Below are 21,395 nucleotides of genomic sequence, written 5' to 3' on the forward strand. Positions count from 1 at the left end.
AACGAGTAACCCATTCTGCATTTTCTTGATTTTAGTGAGATTGAAAGTATTTTTGGAAGTGTATTCGCTTCATGTTTTCCTCTTTACTGAAATGGTCTTTTGCCTGTTAGGGCAGCCTTTTCCTCCTTTTTTGGGGGGTCCTTGGTGTATCTGAAAAGTGGTGCTTTCTTAGCTTTGTGTTCTTTAAAGTTTTCTCATTCGTGGCTTTTTTTTTTTTTCTGATAAAGTTCTTGATTTTAAAATCAAGCATTTTCTTTATGGTTTCTAATTTTGTGTCTTATTTAAGAAATCCTTTCCAAAATGTCATAAGGATATTCTCCTGTCTAGTTTTGCAAATGTAAAGGTTTTAATTTTCCTGGAATTGATTCTTATGTGGTGTGGGGTAGAGATTTAATTTCATTTTCTCCCACATGGATATACGACTGTCTCAGCACTATTTGTTGAATACTGAACCCTTTCCATTGCACTGTAATGTAACCTCTGACACATAACTAGTTTCCACAAATGTGTAAGTCTGTTCTGGGATCTTTATTTTGTTCCATTTGTTCCACTGCCTTAATTGTCTATCGATGCATGAATGCCTTGCTGCACTGATTACTGGAGCTTTCTAGGAAGTGCAGATACCTGGCTGGGGAAGTACCTCTACCTCGATCTTCCGTAAAGGTGTGCATTCTTCAAAGAAACACGTCAGCTCAGAGTAGCCCAGCAGGCTCACCACAGGTAAGTCCAGCAGCCTGCCTCACCGATTCCTACACCTGCGAGCCCCGTGTGAGCGGATGGCACAGCTGTGCAGACCAGCATCATCACCCGCTTTCTGCGGTGTCACACTGGCCACTGTTTCCTAGTCAGTTTCCTCCCTTCTCCTTCAGGGCTTCTTCCAAGCTTTCATCTTTCTCTTTAAGTCCCAATGCCACCCTTCCTTGCCACTCAGCTGACGACACACAGAGGCTGACCAGCTGGGCTCGGCTGCCAATGCATCATCTTTCCACAAACTCCTCTGCCTGAGCTGCTCTCCTGCCTCTGGTCAGCTCTGCTCTGAGTCGAACCTGCCAAGACCTTACTCCACTATTCTCTTTGATTTTCCATGGGTTTCCAACCTCTCCTCCATGGCCTCCCTTCCTTTAGCACATTCCCCATTTCCTTCATCTTTAACAAAAATATAAGTCAAACCAATTTACAACTCAAAACAGAAAAATAAAATCCTTTCCTCGGCATCTGCTAACCATTATAAGGAAAGAGGGGACTGCAAGTGTTGCTGGCCAGATGACCCTAACATACAGCAAGCTTGCCTCAACTGGCCAGCATGCTCCTCCCAGGCAATGCCATTGCCCCCTCGGCTCCAGCTGCTTCCTCTCTACAGGCCACTCCTAATCCCGTCCAGTTCAGACAGCATCCTGAGCCCCAGACTTGAGAAGCCTGTTGCTTCTAGGACTTCACCTGGCTGACTGATGCACCTTGAGCTCAGTGTAAACTGACTGTTTTCTGCTCATGACCCATTCCTGTCCCGGATTTTAACAGTCGATCAGAGGCCTGAGTTATTCTCGACTGCTCCCGCTGTGTGACTCTGGATTTTAACACAGTCAGAGGCCTGAGATATTCTCGACTCCTCCCCATGTGACTCTGGATTTTAACATAGTCAGAGCCTTGAGTTATTCTTGACTCCTCCCCCTGTGTGACTCTGGATTTTAACAGTCAGAGACCTGAGTTATTCTCGACTCCTCCCCGTGTGTGACTTCCCACATGCACTTGGTCACAAAGGCCTGTCCTTCCCCCAGCCTCACACATTTCTCAAATATACTACCTCCTCTCCAGCTTTATCCTCTCTCATCTCAACTATTACGGTAACCTCTACCTGGCCTCTGCCAAATGCAAGCCATCCTGCACACAACTACCACTTCTAAATACAGATACAGCAGCTTAATTCCCACTCAGATTCCCGTGATGCTCTTCAGGGCCTACGGAATCAAAACCTTAACCCTGTCACACAATACACCTGGCCCCTGCACTCTACACCCCGCCCCCAAGCACTTCAGTGGCACTGGACGACTCTAGTCTGATATATAGCATACCCTTAATTAATATGTTGCATGAAATCTAACAGATGGAACACATGAGTGGTACTATATAAAATAAATAGTAAGTGTAACCGTGAGTGGAAATCTATGAATTAGGAATTGGGGACCTCTCTCTGGATGAGAATAAGAGAAACAGAAGTAACACTGTAGTGGCTTACCAAATGGAAATAAATGGACAAAGTATTACTAGCATTGATCAACAATAGTTATGAAGGGAGCTTGCAAGGTAGTTAGGCTGGAAATCTCACTGGGCTAAACGCAGAACTTCTGATAAACTCTTGCCTTGCATATAATTTCTTCATTAAGGAGGAAGAGCAAACAGTGACAGGAGAGTCTGCTCTAGAGTTAGTTGTGAAAAGAGTTCACTGATCAGGTGTGGAGGAGTGACAGAGGCCTTGGAGGAAAATGACAAGAGCATTTGCAAACTCCCAAATACGACAGATGGGGATACCAGGCAGAGTCAGATAAGGGCCCTAGAATTCAGAGAAAAAGTGGGAGTAAGCCCATGGACAGAGACACCACAATCAAAGTGGATTAAAGAGGGTTTTAAAAAAGAGAAATTTTAACATTTAGTAGGGTACATCAGAGGGAATGAAAACAGAGATCCAGAGAGTTACACATCACATTTTCTTGTGGCTATACAGAAGAATCTCTTATTGGTACAGAGATTTTTCCTTTCGAAAAAGTAATTTAGTTTTATTTCTAATTATAAAAGCTCTGATCTGTTTTTTTTTCTTTTTGAGACAAAGTCTCACTCTATCACTCAGGCTGGAGTGCAGTGGCATGATCTCGGCTCACTGCAACCTCTGCTTCCTGGGTTCAAGCGATTCTCCTGTCTCCTGAGTAGATGAGATTACAGGAGTGCGTCAACGTGCCTGGCTAATTTTTTTTTTTTTTTTTTTTTGTATTTTTAGTAGACAGGGTTTCACCATGTTGGCCAGGCTGGTCGTGAACTCCTGACCTCCAGTGATCCACCTGCCTTGGCCTCCCAAAGTGCTGGGATTACAGGCCCGAGCCAAAGCGCCTGGCCAAAAGCTCAGATCTTAAAGGGGCATGAGCATATCGTAAAATGGCAGGTGCATAAAAATGAATATAGAAAAAGCAAACAGTCTTAAGCCAAATGACAGGTCCAGGGAGGGTGGCTAAATCCCCACCTGAGCTCAGATGTCGGGCTTCTTCAGCAAGCTACAGTTTGAGCAGGTCCTTTGAAGAGCGGGACTGCTTTTTTGAGTTTAGGATAGCAAGTGGAACTTCTCAGCCTGTTAAATGTTGACATTTCAGTGAATACTGAAACTGAACATTCTATAGCAAAGGAAAAAACGATTAGGAGAGAAAGCCTAAGTTAAGGCCTCATTCAAAGTGTGTTACGTCAGGGAGACAAAAGTGTCTGCTATGATATTTTCTATACTCCTTAAATGTTGGAAATTTTTATAATTAAAAACATCTAAAACAAGCAGTCAAACCAAGAAACTAACTAAATTAAGCAGGGAGATAAAGTAAACAGGGGAGATAGATTGCCTGGAGGTCTCTCTATCCTGAATATCCCCAAATTTCAAGAACACATCAGAAATTCCTCTACAGACAGTCCTAAGGGAGAAGGAACAAACACGTCAGAGGGGATACCTCACACTGAAGCCACCGCAGATAAACATGGTTCTAGACCCCTCCCAATGCACATAGCACTTACATAGATATGGAATTGGGATCTTGTAAGTGAAGGTCACTTTTTTCCAAATCCCCAGCAAATATTTCAAATAAAATAGAATCCCCCCCCCCCTTTTTTTAAGGGGGACTCACACACGTATTTGAATGTCTCTCATTCACTCCCACGCTCTTTTGGCAGTCAGAAGTATCATCCCCTTTAGTAAGTTCTAAAGGGGATGAGGGCACTTCATGGCTGCCTTCTATGGTCCAGGCTTCTACCTCTCATCACACTGCCATCCTAACAACCCACACAACAGGGACACTTGACCACACAACTGCTAGAAAAGGTGGGGTGGGTGCCCAGGTCTACCCAACTTGGGAGTGTGTACTTTTCCCGCTATGTACAAGGCCCTTAATTCATGAAGGGGGAAATATGAGACAGATTCCTAAAACTCACACAATTTTGAAGAATGTATTTACCATCTGGTTCCCTATGGCCCTCAACCATTTTCACATGTTTATCTCAAGTCAGATTCCAAAGTAAGTGGAGGGCAGTTGCTAATGACATACTTGTTAGTTTTAATTTTATTCTGTAGACATTATGCAGTTCTATATTATAAAATGAATACAATACTAAAATCTATTTCCTTTATTTACATGGTGTAACATTTTCAATAACAAACATCTCTAATCATGAAAGATAGTGTTAAAGCAGAAATATTGTCATGATTGAGTCAATGGGAGAACATAAAATATGCTAATATGCTGTCTTTCATAATTTTTCCGTAAGAAAATGTCTAGTTTGTTTAAATGCAACAAATACTGTATTAGACTCACTTTATAAGCCATACACTCCTTCTTGTCTTTCTTTTGAACACATTCTGGAAGGCAGCTGTGAAGAACGGAGTAGCGAGTCCACACCATTCAACATCCATCAGAAACCTGCTTGCTTGATTATTTTAATCATCTTGGGATCGATGATCTTCAATGATAATAGTTCTTCTAGGATAAGATTCAATTTCTACAAATATATATCGAAAATCATATTCACCACTTCCTGGGTTCTGAAAAAAATGTAGTGTTTCCAGGTATTATTTTTCTTTCCAGAACTTAAATAACACTGCGCTCAGAACCTCTGACCCCACGTCCCATGATTCCCACACCTCTTTCACTTCCGTATACACCGTTCCTTGCTTCCCTGGCTCAGAGCCCTCAATGTAGAATTTCACACGCGTGTGTTTCAGCCCATCTTTAACATATTCAGTGAAACTGTCGAGAAAACGAAAGATCAGTCTAAGTTCCTTTCATTTAAAAATCTCCCCAGAGCTTCCTCTGAATTCAAGCCACAGTACCTGACATGCTGCCGGCGACCCCGCCTTGTCACCTCCCCATAGCCTTTAACAGACTCACCAAAGACACCGATCACCTGCAGAACAAGGACAGTGCTTTATTTTGTGTTATTTTTTTAAGCTTCCTAAATAAATAATTTTTAACAAACCAAATGATTTTAGGAAAAAAAAAATCAGTAAGCTTAGGACCTTTTCAAAAATGACCACTCCTGGCTCACGCCTGTAATCCCAGCAATTTGGGAGGCCGACACCGTAGATCACAAGGTCAGGAGTTCAAGACTAGCCTGGCCAACTAGGTGAAACTACGTCTCTACTAAAAAACACAAAAATCAGCTGGGTGTGGTGGTGCACATCTGTAGTCCCAGCAACTCAGGAAGCTGAGGCAGGAGAATCGCTTGAACCCAGTGGGCAGAGGCTGCAGTGAGCCAAGATCGTGCCACTGCACTCCAGCCTGGGTGACAGAGCAAGACTCCGTCTCAAAACAAACAAACAAATAAAAAAATGACCACTCCAATAAGAAAACTGAAAAAAGGGTTATTATACAAAAATCATCCCATAAATAATTTAAACAAATATTTCATGCACAAAGATGATAACAGTTAGCTTTATGGTGTGACTTGTAGTTTCAGAGCAATGTAGGTTAACGTGACGCAGTTCCTGCTCCCCTTACAGAAAACAAACATAACAACAGAGTTCAGATGTTTCTCTACTAACCCCTTATGGTTTGAAGATAAAATGTATGAACATTTTTAATGAAATGTAATTAATTAATAGCATCTAATACTAAAACCATGAGCTCAAACAATTTTTAAAGTTACTAAACACAGTGAGGAAAAAGAAAACAGATAATGACATTTAAAATATATCAGAGCTACAGGTGTGAATCTACTATTTCTAATGAGAAAATCCACATGAAGTAGAAATGTAGTTTTTATTGAATTCAAAATGCAAATACTGTGGAACCCTCTAAAAAATATAAATTTGATATTAAACTAAAAAAGTTTGACCCTCAACTCCATGAAATTTATCTTATTTTGTCTGTTTGTGGAGTATCTTCAGTATCACATTTTCCAGGATAAAAAGAAGTAATATGTAAGATGATATTTCAGAATTGTACAGCACAAATAGAACAATTTATTAAACATATAAATGTCAACATCCATCAAGATTTTGTTTCTCCAGTAGACACAGTACCCAGCAAAGAGAAGGGTACCCCTTAAAAAATGTTGACAAAATTGTTAAAGTTTAATTATTATTTGCAGAGCTTTTTCAGGCAGCAAATGAAGTTATGACTTTAATAATAACCCACTTTTGTATATTCTGTGGAGTTTTTTGTTAAAAATGCTGAAAAATCTATGAAAGGCTGAGTTTGTGAATAAAACAGCAACTCTTCATCTCTTTCCAGAGATGCGTCCTAACATTTAATAAGGTTACCACCCACAGGTATTTCCAGAGTCTGTAAAGAATGTTTCTTGTCAGATAAAATTTGGATTCCCAATAACTATTATGGGAACCTTCCTTATTTCCTGGTTTTCACCTCTGAGATACTTTACCCTCCCTGCCTCTTTCTCCATGGTTACCACTGGCTGTCCAGAGCTCAATGAAGAGAAATCAGTGGATTTAAAAGGAAAGATGCCAGAGATCATTAGCTTCTGAGGTTTCCACCCTGACATGATTAGAAAAACTGGCGGAACATTCAGAGCCAGGGCCCCAGGGAAGATCAGCACCGGGCTCCATACTGAGCACGCTGTAGATTCAAATCTTTCTCCTCTTCAGGGGCTGCAAATGCGAGCTATGATGTTACTCCTTGGTCTGTGTGAAGAACAGCCCTAATGTTTATGATGATAATGGCAGACAATTACCTGCTGTTATCTTTCAAGGTGAATGAAGTTGTATTCCAATGAGTAATATTTTCAGTGCTGAAGGTTTGCATCAGGTAGTAAGAAATCTGACACTTCCCAGGCCACGCTGGCTATGTGCGACTGGAAGGCCACATCTAAAGCCTTCCTTCTTGACAGGGTCCTTTAAAGAACCAAGGCAGCTTCCCCATGTCCACTCCTCCCAGGGAAGGGTAGAGGCAGACTGTGCTTAAGAGCTTAGATTTGGAAGCAAATTTTGGATTTGTTTGGATTCAGGTTCCGGCTCCCCCACTTACTAGCTCAGTGATCCTGGTGAAGTTACTTAATCTCTTTAAGTGTCAGTCTCCCCTTCTGCAAACTGAAGACAAAGTACTGCCGAACACGAATGGTTTTTGTGAGACTGAATAAAGATGATGCAATGAGACCCTAGGCAGAGTGCTTGCACAGACACATTTTCGGTAAGTGTCAGCAATGACATTACGACCATGAGGTCATGCATCAGGCTTTAAAAAGACTAGAAACTTACCGTGAGTTTGATATTTTGGTGTATTCTAAGAATTTAATATCTATGAACAACCAGCAAAATGACTGTCTTGTACAATTAGCATGAAAACATCTCTATACTGAGTTTTGGGTTCTCTTAAAGAACAAAGACCTAATAATGTAGTGATGATTCGACCATTATGTATTATTATGTCAATTTCACTAGCATGAGAACTGGTTCTTGAATTCTGCCCACTTCCTCCTCCCAAACATTTTCTCCCCCTCATCAGAGTTCACGTAACTCAACCTTGAGAACTAACCTCAGGATGTGATCTGCATTTTTCTAAGGCTCTCCCATATATCTTGCTAGGACTGGATGAAGAAAAAAGTTCTTTGAAAATCGTGTAAAACAAGCCACCTGAAATCACAGAAAACAAAGATGAAACAAAGCAAGGGCAACATAAAAAGGCCAGCTTAAAAAATATTCAAGGGCTTATACTTGCTGTTTTTTGCAACCTGTAACGCTGATTCCAAAAAGCACCACTATTAAATAGGCAAAATCTCTTCCGGCTTCTTTCACTGTAAAGAGAAAACACCAATGGGTTATGTGTGCTGGCTGGGAGCAGGCATGCTTGTCTGCTGCTTTTGCGCTTCTTGCGAGAGAAAAGCAGCCTCCGGATCAAAGCAAAGGGTCTGCGTGTGTTCAGGGGCAGCTGTTTTGAAAACTCCCTGTGTGTCAGCGCCTCAGTAGAATTCTCAGAGCAGGGCTTGGGAATCTATGTTTTAATTTAGGATGAAGAAATCCTTTTAACAAGTGATCCAGTCCACAACTGCCGTAGGTTAGGCAACATTCCCAGATTAGGAAGAGTGCTGGCTTTTGTCAACCAAATGGGTAAGGGACTGAATGGACCAAAATGGGTGTCAACTCTTAACAGTCAGTAACTAGCTCGAATGCCAGTCCCACCCCACACTGACTGGTGCATAAAAACAGAACTATGTTCACAGTAGGAATTTGGTTGGCCAGAAAGATTTATGAATTAAACTTAGAAAATGAAGAAGATGCACAGACCAGACATTTGTTTTCCCACACTAATAAAATATGTGCATATGGGTTAAACAGACACTCTGAGAGCTAGAGAAACTCAATCCAGACGGTGTCAGGGGGCTGGGCGCGGTGGCTCACGCCTGTAATCCCAGCGGATCACGAGGTCAGGAGATCGAGACCATCCTGGCTAACACGGTGAAACCGCGTCTCTACAAAAAATACAAAAAATTAGCCGGGCAGAGTGGCGGGTGCCTGTAGTCCCAGCTACTTGAGAGGCTGAGGCAGGAGAATGGCCTGAACCCAGGAGGCGGAGCTTGCAGTGAGCCAAGATAGCACCACTGCACTATGGCCTGGGCGAAAGAGCGAGACTCCATCCAAAAAAAAAAAAAAAAAAAAAAAAAAGACAGTGTCAGGGGACAGAGTATATACGTATGTATAGCTATAAATAAATGTATTTGTATTATAGAGAAATACATATACAAGTACGCTTATTTGTCCCTATTACCCCAATCACCCTAGATTCTCGATTGTCCCTGCCAACATTTCATTCCTGCCTTGCTTAGCGTATCAGATGAGTCTATTTTTTCACTTACCAACAGCTACTGTATATCTACTATGTGTATCTTCATATATATGCAAAGAGCTATAACATTACACTACCTTAAGATTACAATTATGACTATGCTTTTCACTGATGCTGAGAAAGTGAGTCACTTCCTGGCATTATGTTTATAGACTAATTTATTCACCACATTAGCAATTCAGACTTCTGAAATATAAATCTTTAAAAATTTTTTAAGAAAAAAACTTTTGGAAGAAAATTTTAACAGATGTTGCTGTTATTTTCTCTTCTGTATAAAAAGTTTCTATTACGTTTATAAACAACATTATTTAAAAGAAGTATTTAGCTAATGCAACGCTTGTTTAAAAGCAGTCTTTAGCGTATCATAATCCTTCAAGTTTTCGGCAAGGTTCCCAACTTAGAAGACATTATTCAAATAATAAAAAGACCTCATCTGCCAAAATCTGTGTAATTCATGGGACTGACTCAAACAATTGTCACAAATCCAATTTCCCTTCCAAGGTTCAGGAGTTGGGGCCTACAATGACGACATCTCATTTCACTCTCAGTGTCACAAAATACATTTCAATAAATATTACCTGCCAGTTATGTATCAACTCCCAGGTTGAGAACACAATAACAACTAATTAGTTGTAGTAAGTATCTTTATTTGTCCTTGTTACCCCAACCAGGTCATTGGGCCCAACACCCTGGATTTCTGACTGTCCCTTCCAACAATTCATTCCTGCCTTGCTTAGGGTATCTGACAGGTCTTTTCCATTTATTTGATAAACAACAGCTCCTGTATATCTGTTATATATAAAGCCCTGTGCTCAATATTCTCCATATTCTACACACTTAAAAAATTCGTTTGTTACTTTATAGCTGCCTCCAGTGGAAGCTGCTCACTGTCTAACTTTCTCAACCCCATCAGACCTAATACTTTTATGCAAAAAACCCTCATGCCATTTATTTGCTTCCGCAATTCTCTACCCCTCCTGTAGTAGGTGCTGCGGTATGGGGCTCCCAGCTGCAGGGAGCACTGGTAGCGGAGAGTTGTCAGCTGAGCTCCTCTCTGGGCATTCCATCATAAGAGAGCTTCCTCACTTAGGTCACAGCACTTCCCTGGACCAGCCCATACTCAATGCCTGGTTGATGCAGAAGCACAAGACTCGGCCCCCACATTAGGTAGGACACTGACTGGCTAGCTCAGCTCCAGAGGTCCCCAGAGCAGCAGCTGAGGTCCCAACTGCAAATGCACTTCAGCCTCTCCCTCTGCCCAGTCCTGCTTCCCTCATCCCTCAAGATGTATTCTGAGAGCACTCCCTGATAAACCTCACGCAAATCCCACTTCCCTGGGAAGCCAACCTACAACGGGTGCTACCGGGAATGGTAAGCAGCTCTCAATTTGGATTTCGGAGCTGGCTTGCTGGCCACCGGCTGGCAATGAGGACCCTGTCCCTGGTGGTAGGGGGGTACTGACAGCACCTGCCATAGAGCTGTAGTGCAGCTGATGCAGCTCTCACCAATGGGGACCTGGGATGGAACGCTGGCGGAAGGGAACGTACTGGCTGATCTGTTATTCTGGGAGTTTAGGAGGAATCAGCAATTTTTAGGACTTACATCAGACGGCGGTGGCTGGGGCCATGGAGAGGACGGTGAGATGATGTGTGTAACTAATCATCAATGAAGGTGAGTGCCAAGGGCAGGAGCCTCCTCCCCAGAGGAACAAGACTCAAATTGTACCCAGAGGATAGAAAATGCGTGGGTCAGGTCTGGGGCATAAGGGCTTCAGGGAGTTTGGCATTTCAAGCCCATGAGACCTCCCACGCCAAGGCCAGGGTCCTGAATTGGGAGGAAAAGGAACCTAAAGCTGGGTAGGGGGCCCTTGAGGTCAATGTTGTAAAAAATCTTGAATCCCGATTCTCCTGACCCCTCTAGCCCTGAAGCAGCAGCTCAGTGTCTGGTAAAGGTGGGCACTTCCTCCATCTTGGAAACTGGGCGAGGGGTGGGTGGGGGCTTCTGCCTAGCAAGATACGTGCTGCCCTCAGGAGGGCTCTCCACCTCCCCTCCTGGCCAAGTTACAACACAACGGGGCATGAGAAGGATGAGAAGGAACAACACTCGGAAGGAGCAGGAGGCCTCCCCGGGGGGTAGGGGGAACATAGACACCACTGCTTCTTAAGGGTGGTGTGTCAAGGGCACAGAACACAAAACCGGCTGAGAGTTGATCAGCATGGGGCACACTCCTGTGATGAATTTAGCAACCAAGCAAGCACCCTGGGAACTGATATGCAGCTGGCTAGGTCTGCTCCTGGAAACTTTGAGACAGTGATGGTCCACATTAAGTAGAAGTGACAGAACAGCCATGGCAAACTGGAGGAAAGGCTCAACAGCCTCCAAGAATGGGGATGCCACTATAGATATAAGATATAAAGCCCGAAAACCCACCAGCTGACTATGTTCTTAGGAGGGACAGGAGGACACTGTGTACCAAAGCCACCAGGAAGCCACAGTTACATCTTTATAGAGCAGGATGCCTTGACAGAAATGGAGATGAAAGAATTCTGAAGCAGAGACCAGGCTGGGGTGTTAAACAGAAGCCAAGATGGGTGCAACCATCATAACTAATGGCAAGGCTGGAGTGGCAGTCGGGAGTGTCTGACCTACAGAAAGCAACAGAGTTGATGACTAGAACACAGTGTTCCCAAGGGGAAGACACAAGGGCAGCAGACAAGGCTACTTCTGAATTACACAGTCATGAGAAATTAACTACAGATGATTCCTGAGGCTGAAGGCAGCTGCTCTAATGCAAAGTCCTGAACATTGCCCCAGTTTCTGGACCTGAATCAGTTTTCAGACCTGGAACCCATTTACTGAAGGAAAGCATATGTAATTGACTCCCCCCGTCCTTCACCAAAAGGACCTATAGTTATCAATTTGGACACAGTCTGTGCTGACAGTGATACCCAAGGACCCAAAGAGTCATGATGACCCCCTGACCGCCCCGCCTCACTGGGATGTAAGAAGCTCACAGGTGGGTCCAGGGACTTACCTGGTAATAATTTCTGTGATTTCCAAATGTATAAATCAAGGGGATGTACTGAGTAACTGGCAACAATAACTCCCACTTTAGTTTCTTTGGAAGTGGGTTAAGAGCTATCACAGTGGGAAAAGTCAAATGGAAGCCTCTGAAACTGCCATTTCACTGACCAAGATAATAAATTAAAAATGATATCACATCTACGGGGAATGGCAGAGTATTCTTAGAGACCTTAGATACCAGAATGGTGATCCCCATCACAGTCCCTTGTAATTTGCCAGTCTTCCTTTCTTCCTTTACAAAACACAAATAGGTGCTGGAGAATGACAGTGGTTAACTGCAAACTCAACCAAGTGGCAGCCAGGGTACACATGTAATACCACATATGGTAACTTTACAGGGGAATACATTAACACAATCTCATGGTATTGGCCATTGATTTGAAGAACGCCTTCTATTCAGAAGCAGCAGTGGGAGTAGTCTGTAGTAACATGAAACAGATAATAACAGTGTATGTTTATGATCCTGCCCAGGATTTGCTAATTCTCTCACCCTCTGTCATAACAGTCTTAAGGGACTGAAACCTTCTGGACCTGGGCTGTCTAATACAGTAGCCACTCGCCACTCATGGCTATTTCAGTTCAATTTTAAATTAATTAAAATTAAATCAATTCAGTTCTTCAGTCACATATTTTAGCAACATTTCAAGTGCTCAAAATAGCTACAAGTGGCCAGAACTACCCAAATGGACAGCACAGATATAGGACATCTCTATGCAGAAAGTTTTATTTGAATAATGCTGTTCTGGACATTCAGCAGAATATCACATTTTCTATACTTATGCCATCATGTTAGAGCCCATAAATAACAAGTGGCAAGTGTGTTACAAGGCTTGGTCAGACAAGCTGCAAGTGTGAGAGGTGGGTCCAACAAAGATGCAGAGGCTCATCAACACATGAGCCGACCTTGTGGGGCTACACTGGGGCGTGCCAGGACATGCCCTTCCAAGTAAAAGACAATTGTTGTACCCTATACCTCCTACCACAATGCTTCATAGGCCTCTTTGAATTCTGGACGCAGCATATTCCCTATTTGGGAATGTTGCTCCCATCCATTCACTCAGCAACAAGGAGGACTGTCACCTCTGAATGGGGTGCAGATGAAGGAAGGGGTCCCTAAGCAGGTCTGGTGTGCAGTGCAAGCAGGAGCACTGTTGCCTGAGCCAGATGACCTGACGCACATGCTGTTTGCCACTTCTATGCCTTTCACCTCTGCATACAGGTTGTTCCTTCGTGCTGAACTAGTATGAATGAAAAACTAGGTTTTCGGCATAGTCAGCAGATTCTAAAACAATTGGTAGAATATGATTCAATTTTTTGGGTTAAAAATTATTAAAAGGTATTTGTATGAAAGTGTAAAATGTTAAAAATAGTCATCTTCGTGTGGTATAATCATGGGGGTCTAAATTGCTTTGTCTTTTTTTTCCTACAAATCACATGCGAAATGAAGAAATTTAAAAAAAATCTTAAAATATCTGTGAACACATCTCTGACTTTCCCTGACAAATTACATTCCATCCTCCCTATTTTATGTTTTTCTATTATTGCAGGTAACATGTGAAAGTTTTCCCTACCGGTTATGAGTCAATAATATCTCTCTCTCTCTCTCTCTTTTTATCCTATCCAATTACTCTTTATTATATGTAACAGAGCCAATACAACTTGAGAAAAATTTCCCAGACATAATGAAAAAAGTTGTATCAAATTCAAGATTAACTTTCAAATCTGAGTTCCAATCTGTGAAGAAAACTGTAGGTCTACATGTTCTAGTTCTAAGTTATGTTTAAGCGGTTTTTAAAAATTCATGTGAATTGCTTTTTCACCTTTAGCAGTGAACTTGGTGTAAAAGGGAATTGGCAGCTCTTGTCATGTCTGTTGAAAAAGACCAATCATTAAAATACTCCTTTTTACCTTTTTGTGATGTTGGGACGGCGGTTCCCCCTCTCTGACTCCTGTGCACAGACACTTGTTTGCTGCTATCCTCCTTTGCTTTTCGGGGGCTCGGTCCCTGCGTCCAGATGGTTTGTTGGGTGACTCCAAGAATACATCTAGGTCGCACCGTTTTCTTTTGATATTGAAGCCCATATCTCAAACTGGGCTCAGTCTTCAAGCAGGCTTTGTTAAGCATGATGTGTGGCAAAAGCAATCGCTTTGCCGAGGACCTGTGCAGCTTCTGCGTATACTGCACGGCTCGTAGAAAAGTACAAATCATGTTCACAGAAAATCGTTCCGCTTAGGGACGATGCTAACTACAATTAGGAAAGCTTTAGGGTTCACTACACATGCGGCCGGACATGTACTCAAGCCTATACGTTTACATTACATGGCGTGTTAGGCAAAAACGTCAGTTTCCGCAGCGTAAATGAAAACGAAAAGTCTCGAGGGAGAACCTGATGTCTACCTTCCGTTCTGTCTTCTATTTGAATTAACATGCTCTCATTACCTTCTGGGCTGACATTCCCAGTGTCCCCGCCATGCCTTCGCAAAGTCACCTGGGAAACCCCCCCCCTTCCTGGGAATAGTAGTTTGAAAACCTCGCTCTTAACTTGGATGCGGCAATAAGGCGCGCAAAAGAGACTACATCTCCCACAATTCAAGGCGGCCAGAGCACGGCGCAGGCCCTTCCCGCGCCCCCAGACGCCTCCGCGCCCAGCGCCTGCGCAGACGCTGCGCGTCCTTGGAGCGGCGGGAAAGTGGGACGTTGGTCGGGGAATTGGTACCACCGACGTGGTACAGGCGGGACTTGGAAAAGCCAAATAAGCAGTTACAATCTACGTGTTCTCCTGATCCTTATAGAGAGGACTGTGCACAGTGGGAAATACCCCCTCTGACTGTGGTCTTGCCATTCCGCGTGGGCAAATGGTTTAGTTTTTGCGTTTCGCTGTGTTTTCAGAAAAACTGGACAATAAAGAGTTAGCAAGTGGGGATGAACGAGGCCGCTGCAAAGTAGGCGCGGGTTTCCTAAATGGTTAAGCCGCGAACTTGGCTTGGCGCCCTTGGCGGCAGAATGTTAGGGGTGGTGAAAGAAGCCGGGGCCCGGAAGTTTCTAGAAGCCCCGTCTGTGAGCGGGTGTGGGGCGCGGTGCCGTCTGCGCACGCGCCAGGGTATCCGTACGTTTGCCCACGTGCGCATGCGCATAAGCGGTGTGGCGACGTGCGGGCGTGGGGCGGCGCGTGCGCTCTTCGTTTGAGTCCTGGCGCGGTTCTGTGGTGAACTCCTTGTCTCCATGGCGACTGGACGCGGTCGGATCATGCAGCAGCACTGGCTCGGCTTCCAAACGCTGCGCGGGCCCAGCAGGGGCGGTGGCGCGGCCCGGGGGCGCGCCAGGGCCTTTGGGTTCAGGTGACTGTAGGGCCTGCGGGTGGGGTCCGCGGGCGGGAAGCCCATCACTGCGCGGCCCCGCTCTCTTCACCGTGTATTTTATTCGTCCAGCTTGGCGCAAGGCCCGCGGCCGTCTTCAACGTGAGAAGGGTCTGGAAGAACGACCGGAGGAAATCCTTTCTACCCTGCAACGTGGGGTATCCTAAGTTATGACACAAATAGAGTAGCCTCTCGGGGAAATATTTTTTTCTCGCGGCGCCTGTGGCCGGGGATGCGCGCATCTGCCACGACAGGTGCGGGTCCAAGAGGTCGCTTCTCCGGGATGCGTGCCCTAAATTCACGTGTGCTCCGCCCCTGCCTCTGTATTTTCGCTCTTCTGTAACCAAGAATCTCCCTTCGTGTTTTTCATGACCTTACAACTTAGGGAAGTAGAGTCTGTTCATCAAAACCTTATCAATTTACACCCTTATCCCCCAAGCAGATACTTCAGGCAGGCAGGTTGGTCTGGCGGGTGGGGGGCAGCACTTTCTGCACCTCCAACGTCAAGGCTAAGTTGCCGTCTACATCGCCAGGTCTTGCTCAGCTCCTAGTCCCATTCTGCCTGTCTTCCTGTCTAAATGCAGGAGCCTGTGGTATTCTAGTTCTGCTCCCTAGAGGCTGGTCTCTCCATTTCTCTTGGGGTTTCCTGGAACTGAAGCGTGGTCCTCTCCTACAGTGGGAGAGAAGGGAATTGTGAAGACTTAGGAAAGGAGCAGGAGGCTGCATCTGCTTTCCAGAAGCATCTGCAGCGTGGAGAAGTAAAATGATCCAGTGCATCAGAAGTATCAGCGTGCATAATGGTACCTTATGAAATCCATCTCATTATATCGTGAGCTGTTCCCTAGCTGTGTACCCATAACTGCAGTTAGTTTACAGATGGAGGGATAATGCCAAGAATTGTTTACATTCTTGAGGATTATCTTTCTACTTGTAAGACTCCTTGATTTATAAATATGGAAAGTCATGCATATTTTGCCTTCTAATAAACCAATGGTCTATGTTTAAGCATACAAAGGGAGTCTATTACATACTAGTTGAACTACTTGTTTTTTCCCCCCAGAATCTCCAGAACTATGTCCTGTGTCCTCTCTAGGTCTCCATTACTTCCTCTTAACCTGTTTCAGAAGCCCAGCCCTGTTGCTTAGTGCTATGATGATAGTTCTTAATTGAATACCTATAATGCTAGACATATCACAAGCCTTGTCACAAATAGAATGGTGACAATGCCTGCAAAAATTCTTTTATGTAGGAGAAAAAGCAGGAATTTAAATAGGAAACTTGAACTTTTAATCAATTTGCTGCTATTACTAAAATTAGTCTTTACATAGTGCTCTATTGGGGGAAGCAGAATGATTTTTATATGATGAATCTTTTACCCTTTGTAAGTTGAGTGAACTTCCTGGATTGATATAATTAGAGGGCCTGTCATTATGCCTGGCATGGGAACCAGCATTTCAAGCTGATTTGGAAATGTATGCATTACTTTTGGTAAAGAAAAGTCCGCTGCTAAAAATAGAATGATTGACTATGGTCAAAGCAGGTGGTTATTTTAATGTCTCGCTGTGGAAAATTAGATGTTGTTAAGGAATCAGTGTTCCCTTTTTAACACAAAATGTGAATATGTATAAATATCACAAACTGTAAGAAGTGTAGCAGAAAGCGTATTAAGTTGGCTTAATTTGTACCTGCTGTAATTTATTTGATTTGCCAGATATTTAAAATGCACAGTCAATAGGTTTTTAAAATATTGGACTTATTCAAAGCTATCAGACAAAAACCTGTCACTTGAAAAAAAGTGTTTTCAAACTAAATTTATCTTGCTAAATGTATCAGTGTATGTCTACGCTTAACCTTATAGACGTATAGATCTGCATAAAAACATAAATAGAACTTGCTGATTTGTTAATTATGTGGACCTTAAAAATGTGCAATTGGGGCCGGGCGCGGTGGCTCACGCCTGTAATCCCAGCACTTTGGGAGGCGGAGGCGGGCAGATCATGAGGTGAGGAGATCGAGACCATCCTGGCTAGCACTGTGAAACCCCATCTCTACTAAAAATACAAAAAAATTAGCACAGCATGGTGGCGGGCGCCTGTAGTCCCAGCTACTCAGGAGGCTGAGGCAGGAGAATGGCGTGAACCCGGGAGGCGGAGCTTGCAGTGAGCCGAGATCGCGTTACTGTACTCCAACCTGGGCGACAGAGCCAGACTCTGTCTCAAAAAAAAAAAAAGTGCAGTTGATTTATTTTATGGATAAATAGAAATGTGTTTCCAGTAGTGTTAAAAGGTACACTGATGAGATGTATGATCTCATGTAAGACATGGAAAAGAGAGCTCTGACAGGACATTAAAGAGATGGGGGTCTCAGAGACTGTCTTTGCTTCTAGCTTGGGACCTTAAGTCCCTTTAGTTGCCTTGTTAGAGCCTTAGCCTTGTAAACTGAAATGAGGGACTCTGAGATCCGTTTCAATTGTGGAAAAACAAAACAGCAAGAAATAATCTTTGGCGTTTTAAAAGTGTGAAAACATGTTTGTAATAAAATAGCCTTCATATTCCAATTAAATAAAGGATGAAATGTCTTAAAGCACTTATGCATTACCTTGTGCAGAGTATATGATTAAGAAGTATTTGTAGAATTGAACTAACTAAGCCCTGTTAAATGTTTTAGCCAAAGATAGAGGCATATCCATTCGTTACTGAATTAGGGTTTCAGATTAGGGAAAAGCATTTGATACTTAAAAAAAAATAACTAGTACCAAACAGGATTTATTTGCTTAATCATTATTTAAAACTATCTTTGAGTGGGGAGAGTTACAGCATGACTTTGAGGAACTTACTAAGATCATTTCATTTATATATATTTTATATGCATATATGTTTACAAAACAGGTGACTTTATTTCACTGACGTTTTCACAGTAATCTTTCATAAATTTGGGACACACAAGTTAAGGTTTTCAGTAAGAACTTGGTGGTGGATTAAGCCAGTATGTATTCTGGAAACATCTAAGCACCCTGGCACTGTGCTTCTCAAACGAGTAGTTGTAGTGGGTAGGGAATACATAGAGCATCTTCTTTGTCTGCAAAATCAACACAAAGGCTTTGGGAAAATGTTAAGTAATTTAACTGGTAAATAATATAATACATTTTATGATAGGACAAAGACAGATAAATTATTTAGTAGAATGCAGTATTTGCTTTAATTTTTAAGATCAAATGGGAGACTTCTAAGAAGTTTGAGTTTGCTGCAGACTGTACCCCCAGATTTCGGGGGACCTGGTTTCAGTTTCTTTGCAAGGGTTCTGTTGCTAGGAATGCCTTTGAGAACCACTGCTCCAGTCTCAAGGATTGTGCTGTCTAACTGTGATTCCCTGGCCTTCTTTTGCATGTGACTCTTAGGTTTGAAATTAAAACAACACCCCCACCCCCCAACTTATTACAGATTCAATATGCTAAGAAAAATTAGAACATACGTGGAGTTACGCCCCCTAAATCCTCCCCATTTAAAAAGACCGTCACCAACAAATTTTGTAATCCTGTGAATCAGATCTATTAACTGTTAAACCTTGGTCTCTCTAGACCTCTTTTCTTCGTATGCATATATTTACTTTTCCTCTTAGAGAAATACGAAAATAAGTTTATGTATTAGGTTGGTGCAAAAGTAATTGTGGTTTTTGTTACTGAAAGTAATGGCAAAAGCCGCAATTACTCTTGCACCAACCTAATAGTATATGCTGATATAACCTGCTTTCTCAGTTAGTTATACTGTTAGTGATTCAGCAGTATTTATTGAATTGCTGCTCGCATGCCAGGCATTTTGTGGGTGCTGAACAATCAGCAGTGAACAAACCCATGCAGTATAACTGCCCATGTCGTTCCAGCAATAGTAAGCAAGACAGACAGGTAAAATGTATAGTGTTGGATGGTGATGTGTGCTAAGGAGAAAAACAGAGAAAGGGCACAAAGTGCATCTGTGTGTGGCAGAGGGGACTGGATTGCAGTTTAAATAAAATAGCCAAGGAAGGTCTCAGTGAGATGGTGACATTGTAGTAAATGGCTGAAGAAAGTGAGGGAGCAAGCCATATAGACACCTGGAGGACATCAGGGACCTGTTTCTAATTTAAACACTTAACCTAGGTTGAAAATCTATATTTCAATTGACTAAACATTGTTAACTGTATGGAGGCCATGCAATTTAACCAATCCCTATACTGATTTTAGTATTTTTTTTTCCCCCAGTGCAGAGAACTCTGAGATGGACATTCTTGAGTGAACTATCTGTGCACATTTCTAGAAGTGGAATTCCTGGCTTAAAAGAGCATATGTGCTTTTTAAGGATCCTGGTTTCCAATATCAGATTTGGCTTTCCATAACGTTTGTACCACTGTATCTTGTCTTACGGGCAGTCAATGAGGATGCCTGTTTCTTTGTAACATAGCCAGCATGAATCATCATCATTTATTTGGTATTTGCCAATTGCTAGATTAAAATTGATCCATCAGATGAATTTACTTTTCTTTGGTTCTCTTGGAAAGGCCTAAGGTAACAGTTTTTATTTTTCTGGCATCTTATTGAGGAAATACATAATGACAAAAAGCTGTTACTGGTTCAGTAAGATATTTATTTAATATCTTAAATAAAATTATATTTTATGAACTACAATAATATTTATGTTTAAAGTATATATATATATATAATTATTCATATGATGCTTAGGGTATGTATGGACTCAGATTTTAGGTACAGCCAAACCCCACACTCCCATGGGCTTAAGGGTTACAGGTTTGGAGCTCCTGATAGGAATTGTTATTGTTTGATGAAGGAATGATAGAAATTCCCTTTATTCGAAGCTTAAGTGTTAGAATCCTTTATCAATTGTAGATATTTTGTCTTTGAATATGTAATGTAAGTCAATACAGACTTTATAAGAATAATAACCATTTAAAAATAAGTCATGCTTTTAAATTATTTTAGAATGTATTACAAATTTTACTGTGTTGACTATTGACAGTAGACAAAGTGTATTATACCTTCTAAAGTTATTTATGTCCATCTGGAACCCCAGGATGTGACTTTCTTTAGATATAGGGTCTCTGCGGGTATAATTAGTTAAGATGAGGTCATACTGGATGAGGGAGGGTCTTAAGTGCAATATGAATGATATCCTTACAAGAAGAGGCACAGAGACAGATATGCCCAGAGGGAAGATTGCTCTGTGAAGATGGAGGCAGAGATTAGAATTATGCTGACACAAACTAAGGGACAGCAAGGATTTCTGGCAACCACCAGAAAAAAGAATGATCCTCCCTAGAGCCTTCAGAGGGAGTGCGGCCCTGTTGACAACTTGGGTTTTAGACATCTGGCTACTAACACATAATACATTTCTGTTGTTCTGATTCACCCAGTTTGTGAAGGCAGTCTTAGGATATGAATGCAATTAGGAAATGATATTTTACTTATGATTACGATGTTAGGACCATGTTAATGGAGCCTAAGCTTTTCTCCTGTGGAAATCTGTGTTTAAGCAAAATTTCTAACAGAAGTACAAAAATATATAACACAGGTAGAATTATCTGATTAAAGGAGGAGAGGGTATTGCAAAAATTTCCAAATTAGCATTTCTTCCTGTCCTTTCTCCCTGTCTTCCTGCCCTGCAGAGCACAGATTGAAGACCATTGGCTAGAAAGTCATATAAGACCAAAATACCTTAAGCACCTTTTACTTTTACATGAAGCTGGGATGGAAAGGCATGTGGAACCAGCATTTTCTTCCTCGGTGCATTTTTTACTCTTACAGGATCTGGAAAAGTTTACCTTATGCAACTTCTTTGTTGAGATGACAGTGGTGCAGCTGATCACTAATATTTGTGGAAGGCCTACCCTGTACCAGCTACTGTGCTTTTTTCTAGAGAGAAAAAT

General features: G+C 42.4%; 2 protein-coding genes across 2 annotated transcripts in view; one reads left to right on the plus strand and one right to left on the minus strand.

Moving 5' to 3' along the window:
* Positions 1 to 4,274: 4,274 nt before the first annotated feature.
* Positions 4,275 to 14,627, minus strand: TIMM21 (translocase of inner mitochondrial membrane 21). The gene is made up of 6 exons (XM_003264336.4): positions 14,031 to 14,627; positions 7,927 to 7,989; positions 7,731 to 7,828; positions 5,072 to 5,145; positions 4,883 to 4,988; positions 4,275 to 4,783 (listed from the first exon to the last, which is right to left on the minus strand). Exons 1-6 carry the CDS (start codon positions 14,329 to 14,331, stop codon positions 4,679 to 4,681), a joined length of 747 nt encoding a protein of 248 aa, XP_003264384.1. The 5' UTR covers positions 14,332 to 14,627; the 3' UTR covers positions 4,275 to 4,678.
* A 618-nt stretch (positions 14,628 to 15,245) lies between these two features.
* The window catches only part of FBXO15 (F-box protein 15), a 75,893-nt gene continuing 69,743 nt past the window's right edge, over positions 15,246 to 21,395 (plus strand). Inside the window, exon 1 of the mRNA XM_003264334.3 lies at positions 15,246 to 15,461. Within this exon, the coding sequence (XP_003264382.1) occupies positions 15,346 to 15,461 (116 nt within the window). The 5' untranslated portion in view covers positions 15,246 to 15,345. The remainder of the gene's footprint in view (positions 15,462 to 21,395) is intronic.

The sequence above is a fragment of the Nomascus leucogenys genome, chromosome 4 (assembly GCF_006542625.1).
Source record: "Nomascus leucogenys isolate Asia chromosome 4, Asia_NLE_v1, whole genome shotgun sequence".
Classification (NCBI taxonomy): domain Eukaryota; kingdom Metazoa; phylum Chordata; class Mammalia; order Primates; family Hylobatidae; genus Nomascus; species Nomascus leucogenys.

Bases quoted from the DNA above. Each gene is read 5' to 3' on its own strand.
- TIMM21 (XM_003264336.4), bottom strand. From the start codon at position 14,331: ATGATTTGTACTTTTCTACGAGCCGTGCAGTATACGCAGAAGCTGCAC. The intron at 7,829-7,926 runs GTTGCAAAAAAC...CTGTGATTTCAG, and splicing joins TTTTGGAATCAGCGTTACAG to GTGGCTTGTTTTACACGATT. The intron at 4,784-4,882 runs GTGTGGGAATCA...CATTTTTTTCAG, and splicing joins TGTATACGGAAGTGAAAGAG to AACCCAGGAAGTGGTGAATA.